The 8824-nt window shown below is 36.1% G+C and overlaps 1 protein-coding gene across 1 annotated transcript; it reads right to left on the bottom strand.

Annotated features, from left to right (window-relative positions):
- Positions 1 to 45: 45 nt before the first annotated feature.
- LOC121638659 (gastrin/cholecystokinin-like peptide) lies at positions 46 to 768 on the bottom strand. Its single transcript, XM_041983560.1, has 3 exons — positions 676 to 768; positions 343 to 597; positions 46 to 218 (listed from the first exon to the last, which is right to left on the bottom strand). The coding sequence occupies exons 2-3, from the start codon at positions 593 to 595 to the stop codon at positions 142 to 144; spliced, it is 330 nt and encodes a 109-aa protein (XP_041839494.1). The 5' UTR covers positions 596 to 597; positions 676 to 768; the 3' UTR covers positions 46 to 141.
- Between the last annotated feature and the right edge of the window lie 8056 nt (positions 769 to 8824).

The raw sequence follows: 8824 nt of genomic DNA on the forward strand, positions 1-8824 counted from the left end.
TGGAATCAAGACTATTTTGATAATTCTGCAAAATTGTTTATTTGAAACTTTCAGGATGAGTAAAACCTTGACTTTCTGTACAGTCTGAACAAAAAGCAGTGTTAATGAGTAGTCCAGCTATTCTTGTGTTAACGCTGAGTCTCATTCTGTGTCTCGGCGTCCAAAATCCACCCAGCCGTGGTAGTCCCGATCTGACATGCACTCAGAGTTCATCACCTCTGTGAACAAAGGATTCCTACATGAACTACACACAAGACTTCAGTGCACACATCTGACTTGAATTACTCCCCATTCACTTTCAAACGCACCCCACCCACCTACCCGTCCATCCATGCAGCATACCTGAAATAGCTTGCATAATCTGTTTGGTCATTATCTCCCGTGAATCCTCAGACAGGTGTGCCCGTCTCTCTGCCCGCATGGCTGGCTTCAGTCTGTCTGATGAATCTCTCATTTTCTCCCTCTTGGCCAGAATCTGCTTTAGCACATTCACCTCTTTGGACTCTTGAGCTGCAGGGGTCTCAGCTGAGGAGGCTGCACCAGATACAAGCAGCGCCCCCAACAGTGCAAATAACACAATAATGCTTCTTGACATGTCTGTGTACAAGAAGAAAGAACAGTTTTTGTTAGAAGATGTAGCATTAGCTGAAAAGCTATTAAAAATGACATACTTACTGTTTCTGCAAGGACAGGATGAGATATGTTCACAACAAAGAAGAGCGATGCCTCTGGTGAAAATCCATACAGGTTGTCTCTTTTATAACACAAATTAGGTGTTTGTAACAGGACCCAAAATCAAATACTGATAACGGCGTTCACTGCAGAACATCTGATTGATTGAGGGACGGAACTTTGGACGGAAGTGCGTAAAGGAAACAATACACTTCTCCTCGCAGAAAACCCATAATTATGCTTTTCACCCACCTTAAAAGGCACAGCAATAACAATAAAACAAGTAAATGAGTTTACATAAGAAATCCAATACTCTGTTAGAGCCTGCTGTAATCAGTACAAAAGTGTAACTATGGAGCCACTTTGAAGGATTTAACTTGAACCTTTTTAAAGCTGCACCCCCAACTTGGGGCACGTTAACAACTAATGGTACAAAACTTGGCCAGAAATGTATATTTTTGAGACCTTGCCTAAACTGTCCATGTAATTTTGTTCAACTTGACCTTAACAGAATTCCCAGAGATAACGTTCACATATTGTACTTTGTTCTGAGTTCTAATTTTAGAATTACTTTGAGTAAAAAATGCTTGTTTTCTAAAATAGTTAATGTATTTTCTGAAAATTATATATTTTAACTTGTACAAGCACAAAAGGTTCGGGAATTTGTTTAATGGATAATTTCTTTGTAGATGTGTTTTTAGAATTTTTCCTGTTAAATTTTTATGTTTTCTAAAATAAGTTTTCTAAAAGGTGATCCTATTTTTTTTCATTGATTAATTTATTTTTATGTATTTTTTCCAGGTGATGTGTTGCTTCCTTTTAAAAAAAACCCAGAGCTTGGATTATATCAACACAGCTTACATAGACTATAGATTCTTTTTCAAGTGATCCAGCTCCTCTGTGTCCAGTTTCCATTGACAACCTGTGACATTTACCTGCTGGTAAAGCAAAACAACATAAACTCTTTAACTCACTCATAAAACCAGGGTGTAACATGCATTTTAGTTTTTTCCAGGTGGGGCTATTGTTTAAAACTGCTCAGCATGTATTGCCTATGGTAGTTTTCCTGTCTTCCCATCACTTAGTCTAGTTCCAGTTAAAAGTTTTTAATATCAAAGGGAGCTGTCTATTTTGTGCTCTGAATGAACAGAATTGCACTGAAGTGAAATCTTTGGACAGAAATTCCAACATTCATCTGCAACTCTTTCAATTAGCAGAAATTAGTGTCAGCCTATCAAATGTGAGCAGTGAATCAAACATCATTCTGCAGGTTGTTTCAGGTGAACTTTGTATCTGGAAGTTAATCACAGACATTTAAAAGTCATGCAGCACACCCATCACTTAGATCTGATAAAGGCAGCTCACTGGAGACGGCTTCTCCCTTGACCTGTTGCAAATTCAAATTCAAATTCAAATTCAAATTCAAATTTTAATTCAAATTCAAATTCAAATTCAAACTGGCATATAAAATAGCTGATTAACATAATTATGTTATTCTCTACCTGGAAATCTCCTAGTAGCCATGTGTTAACTCAGATCTGGTTTAGTTCTTGATGACTTTGTCACAAACGAATAACAAACATTTTTGTTATTTTGTTGATATTCTACAGACTGATTATTATTCATTTTCACAGGCTGGGTGTGTCCTCTGACTTCTAAGTCTTTTGTTCTTATCACACGTTAGATAAAAGGTCTTGACGGTGTTTTGTCTGTGTGTGTGGGTGTGTGTGTCTATGTGTGAATATTTATGTTTTTATTACTTAACAGTGAACTTTTTTATTGTCCTTTATCTGCCCTGCCTTTATCCCAACAGCTTGCTCAGCAACAGATGGATGTCCTGTGTTAGCAACAGAACAACAACTTGCACAGCAGACTGATGCAGTGCATCCAGTGTGTATGGCAAGGTGGGAGGTTTTGGGACCTACATCTACCAGTCCAACAGCTTCTGTTCCTCAGGGTCACTGACTGTATGGTGAGACTAATGGTGGGATGCTGACGACGAAGAACAAGTGTCTGACCTCCTACCTGGAGACAGTAAGTCAGATGAAAAATAACCTAAAAAATATTATGATACATATTATTATATTATATACAATGATCCTATTATGGATAGATAGATCTTTATTTGTCATTGTACAATACAACATTTAAAAAAAGTGTCAGCCTTAACGTGCATTAATGATGCTAACTTCTACTTAAACAGTTCTGTTGATCACACTGCTTTTGGACATAAGACACCCAACACATGACGGTGTTGTTGAGTTATTTAATGTTTAGGTATGAACACCTCCAGCTTTTTTTTTAAAACAAATTGTTTGAGACTAAAGGTACAGTGTGAAAGAAGTGCAGAGTCTAGTGGTAAAGATGGGAAATGTAATGGCTTTAAATACCAAACACAGTTGTGGATGGATGGTGGCCATCAGTGGCCAAAATTCTTCCAGACATAAACATGTTTTCATCTATGAGTGGATCCAGTGGCCTCAGGTGCAGCAATGACTGCACTTCAGCACTGTGTACATGTGTACCGTCTTTTTCTATGGTCCTTTTAAGGTGTTACTTTCACCAAAGTGTGCCCTAGCACCTATCAAACAACGTTAGTAAACAGAGTTGTTTGTCCATCCAGAGACACCGTAGTAAAAATGGTAGCACTAATAATACAGATGTGTACGTATGTGGATCCACAGCAATTAGATATAAATGGTTCATTATAAGAGAATAAAAACACAACAGTTTTTTCTAGTAAAGTGATCAGATACCAACAGAAACAGTTTTTGATTATAAATGACATTTTCCTGCCATTGATCTTTAATTTTGTTACACACTGCAACTTTAAGGAATTAACATTGAAGGATTCTACCTAAATGTGCATACATCACTTTAAATATATTTAACTATAATTAGAACTATACTTAAAGAGTAGAAACATGACTTAAAAATATGAATGAAATCATATAATAATAAAATAAAATTTGACACTTTACTTACTGTTAAACTTAATTAAATCTTATTTTAGTTGAGTTTCAGTGCGTGGCGATATGAGACCACTAGACCTCAGGATTTCCTCCAAACTTCATAAGTACACCAGATCTCTGAGAGAAAGTAGCAGCTAAAAGACCTCTTCCAGAAGCTAAGGCCTCCAGCCAGACTAAATAAGCTCTAAACAGCATAGTCATAGTAAGAAATGCGTGTAACCAGAACAGGCTGAAAGGAACATGTTTAAGAAGTGAATGGCTCAGAATCTTCATGTTAACCTGGCTGAGTTAAGTATAACATGAGATAATTATAAAACAGAGTGGTTAAAGAGGAGCGGCTGATTTAACCTGCAGTGCTTGTTCATGCAAAGCTGAAGTCTCACAAACTGACTGAATGCGGTGCATTTGTGTTTCTGCAGGTTTGTTCTCTGGAGGCTAAAACAAAAGTACATCTCAGACATCTGTGTGAAGGAAACTGTTTCCAGACACTTAGTTGGGTACTTTGCCAACCCGCCCTCAGTCCAAGCAGAACAGAAACAAACTCGTATGCACACTGTGCTAATGTATGTGCATATATGATAAAATTTAAGACTAGTTTATGTTTTCAAATGTTTGTGCCTTTTTGTGCCTTAATAGATTTGGTGCAGTTTAATCTGCTCAGACAAGTTGTTGCCAGTAACTTAATATTAACTTTCAGTCCACAAACATGACAAGTATTGGGAACCCTGATTCCTCCACCAGTTATTCCTGACATATTAAATAGCTTTCAGAAGAACTTGATCTTTTCTGAGTAAAGAAACTTAAAAAGTGCTTATAAACAGATATGTTATCTTGGGGCATTTTGGTAAAACTTTGCCCAATATGAAAATACTAAATCCAATAAAATAAATGAACATCTGCATGTAAAAGATGTCAGATTGAATTAATTAAATTAAATTGTTTATTGACACCTGCATACCCATAATCTTATTTTCTTAGTGTTTGTTTAACCAGATGTTCTGCCAGCTGAATTTCCTCCAAACTGCCTCTAGATGGTATAGAATATGTTTTCTTTCCTTCAGTTTAGATCTTGAGGAGCTGCTCAGAGAATCGTAGACACTTGCTGCAAATTGATTAAAAAATAGCAGCAGAGGACTTTAAAATGAGGCAGGCTGATGTTGCTCCGTAGCTTCATCATTCTAGTCGTGTGCTCTATCAAACCCTCAGGATATTCAGTCATGTGAAAAATGCTCTTTTACTTCTAACATAAAATTCCCCCCAAAACCCAAAAGAAGACATTATTAGAGTCTCACGTCATTGTGGAGGGATTTAGGTCCACTTTTCTTCAGTTCACTGAAATCTGAAAACATCTGTTTCTGCACAGCTGTATTCCACATCATAACAACTGGACCACTGAGGTTTGGACTGTACTGTTAAAAAAATATCTGCAATATTACAGTTTTTTTTCTGTAATTTATAAATATAGGGACATACCAATGAAACGACATGTTTAATGTAAAATAACACGTAAACCCTGTAACTGTGAAAATGATTGTTTTTTTCAAAGAAAATATAAAGTATTTAATCAACATCATCTCATTACATAGCATACTGACTAAAAACAGTCTTCCATGATATTTCATAATAAAACTAATAAATAATAAGAATTCTTTAAACATTTTAAAACTAAAATTAAACAAAACATCCTCTGTAAAAGTAAAGGTATAAACTCTGTTTTCAATATTATTTATATATATATATATATATATATATATGAATATTATCTGATTTCAACATAAATTCCATAATGATAAAGATCCTACATAAATGTGGATGAGGTGTCTGATTCCTGACTTTCCTCTATCTAGGGTTGATTTGGAGTTCAACATCTGTAATACGGTGGAGGCTGATATTCTGCATCTCCAAGGGATCCAGGACAGCCTGACTATCACCATCCCCAACCTTGAGATGAATGTAGAAGGTTAGTTAGTGATCATGAGAAACAGCCACAAGGAGGTGAGAACCAGAGACTGGAGGAATAAACATAGACAAAAGTGTCTGAAAATGTCGACACTGAAATAAAATGTTCTGTTAATCCTTTTTGCATGATGTAGGAGCTGCAGATCCAGAAAGAAGCCCCGACTGTGAAAGTAGAGCTGGACACCAACTCTACAGATCTGAAACAGGTCCTGGAGGAAATGAGAGAGCAGTACGAACTTCTAGTTAGAGTTAGATATTAAAAATGGTACCACTCTAAGGTAAAGTGACCAGATATTTAATTTTTATCAAATATTTATTTTTATCATTATGTTTGCTTGTGAAAAGATGAATGCTCTCCAGATGCAAATCATGACTTGTATGACAGATGAAGATGTTTTACATGCAGCTGAAGAGGACCTACCAGAGTTTGGAGATAAAATAACAAAATATCTGGGCCGAGGTGAGTAATCCACCACCAACAATCACAGTTTTCATTTTACATGCTAACAATGACTGTTAAGTTTCACCTATGATGGACTTTTGAATATTTTACAGGGAATTAAAATGCAAATTTAATAAATATTACAATGGATGTATCCCTGGAAAGTTAGCATAGCGGTGATTAGCAGCAGCAGTAGTAGAAAAAACCAACACACCCACTCAGTTATGCTCCCGTCACAGCAGAGAAAAACCCCACATTGAGAAGCAGGTGAAGATGGTGTCCTCCTCCATTGTAACCCAAGTGGAGACTGTTCAGTAACATATCTGCTACCACAGATTTAACCCTTTAAGGCCCAACACAAGATTGAAAGCTGTCTTGAATGTTTTCGATTTGTGAATAATCTTGTTCTCTATAGAATAATGACTCCAAATAGTTTGGAAATGACCCTACAACCCTTTGGGTTTTTGTGAGATAAATAATACCACTGTAATTTGTCATGTGCCATCCATCTAAGATTGTACTGATCTTATTTTAAAATTTGATAAGGACTGGCTCAGTTTAACTAAAACATTTGAACCAACGAACATTAATTTTCTGCCATTTGTTTTAAGGTGTGATTGAACTTGCTACCACCAGGTGTCCCTTTAGTCTCTCTGAACACAGAGTCCTGGCACAGTATCGGATTGTATAATCTTATTTACCTTAATTAGAAACAGATTGTTGCTGAACAAGAGACATTTAAAACATGATTAGTTTAGCTTTCTCAGAAAAGTAAGCAATTATCTGTTTGCATCATAAAATCATAAATGCATTACTGATGCCATCCACAAAACTTTAGAGAGAAAACAGGGAAATGGGAACTGAAGTGTGTAGAAAAACTTTTAGCCAGAAAATAAACATGGATTAAATAAGGATGTCTTTGTATTCTAAATAATGAGAATCTCAAATTTACTTCACCAAAGCCATGATCCTTGCAACTCATGCCTAACATACCTGCAGAAAATCCCACTTTAAATAGAAATTCTTGAGACTTCAAAATTGACTGTGAATCAAAAAGCAGCTTTTGCACTTTTTTTTTTTTACTCTTGTGAAAGTTTAAATAAAAGAGAAAACAGAAGAGCTTTTTACACCATGACGAAATGAAAGCTTTCCTTCAGCTGACTTCAGTTATTTCTATTATTACCATAGTACGAACAATTAAGCTTTAACTGTGAGCACATGGGCTCTACATTGAATTAACCTACTTTGTATTTTAGTAATGGAAGAAAATTGGAGCTAGCACTGTCTAAATTTTGTATATTAATTGAGCAGTAAATTTCCAGACTTGTTTGAACGTCAGATTGTTTACCTGTTCACCTACTCATGCCAGTAAAGGGTGTAGTCCACACCTGCAGGGCATTGCAGGATGCAGATGAAAACAGCTTGGGGCAAAGAAGGCTAAGACAGAGGAACTATGTACAAAAACACTTGATAGTGAGTCATCTTGGCTCTGACTTCTTTGCTTATACAAGAGATAAAAAGGAGATACTGTCCAACGTTAGCTCATGCTTAAAGGACACACACCCAGGTAAAAGCAGCCTGAGATATAAGTTGCAGCACATTTCAAACATACTGTTCCTGCATCTTTTTTTAAATCACAAGCTGTGGTTATTTGTGTCAGAATGTCATACTCAGACTTCAACATTTTTTCTCCATTCTAAGAAGTCATTCCCCTTCAGATGCAAACTGGATGGAATATGTGACCCAGTAAATGTGTCAAAAAGAGTTATGACTACGGTTTTGGTTAAACCAGCAGTGCTCTTTACTCTTGTGTGAAAAGTCATCCATTAAAAAAAAAACGTAAATAACTCAGTGTGTGGTGCGGTATATCATACTGACAGATAGAAATCATAGTTTGCAGGTTAGCTAAAGACTCTCCCAGTCGCAGCTTCCTGGTTTACCTTGAGTATACAAGCACATTCACACCAGCTGGTTAGTGTGCAGCTCTAAGCAGCAACAGGAAGTAACATCAAGCTGCTCCAGCAGCAGGAATATCTCTGGTTAGAAGCCTAAATCAAATGATCATGTAATTTTTCTTTGTCCTTTTTCCTCCAAATGACTCAATATCACTTGTTTATACATAAGGAACATCAAATTCTTTTTCAACTGGTTGGAAATTTTTTATGTGTTTGAAGAAGCAGACTTTTGCTCCTCTTTGTGTCTGTTGTGGGATGCTTGAACAAAAACACAAAATAAAAAACACAGTTTTTCTCCATCTTTTATTCAAAGCTTTAACAGATATGATCTAACCTACTACAGGAAGGGTTGGTGCTTGACCTCGGAAGCTATGGTGTTGCCTCCTTTACCCAGAATTTTGGTGAAGTTTTTCTAAAGTTCAACAAAAAATTTAATTTGCCTACGTTGACCAACTTCACTGTATTGAGAAAATTTGGACAAATCTAAGAATTTGATTTTCATCTTCCTCAGCTACTTAAAAAGGACACTCAGTTATCACACAAAAAGGTTCAATTATAGAACATTTCTCATGTAGTGGATGTCTGTCCTGATGTAGAAAGTTTCTGAGAGATGTTTAAAAGGTAATTTGATTGCTGATTTATAACCTTTTATACATGCATGTTTTGTTGTATAAACTTGCTTAGTTTTCAGGATACGGATGTTTAGTTTCATGTTCCCCAGTAGTTTTTCTTAAGATAGATAAGATAAGATAAGATAAGATAACTTTATTAATCCCGAGGGGGAAACTACATTGCCAAGGACGCTTAACACAAAAACATACAAC

The sequence above is a fragment of the Melanotaenia boesemani genome, chromosome 4 (genome assembly GCF_017639745.1).
Source record: "Melanotaenia boesemani isolate fMelBoe1 chromosome 4, fMelBoe1.pri, whole genome shotgun sequence".
Taxonomy (NCBI): Eukaryota; Metazoa; Chordata; class Actinopteri; order Atheriniformes; family Melanotaeniidae; genus Melanotaenia; species Melanotaenia boesemani.

Bases quoted from the DNA above. Each gene is read 5' to 3' on its own strand.
- LOC121638659 (XM_041983560.1), bottom strand. From the start codon at position 595: ATGTCAAGAAGCATTATTGTGTTATTTGCACTGTTGGGGGCGCTGCTT. The intron at 219-342 runs GTATGCTGCATG...CTTTGTTCACAG, and splicing joins GATTATGCAAGCTATTTCAG to AGGTGATGAACTCTGAGTGC.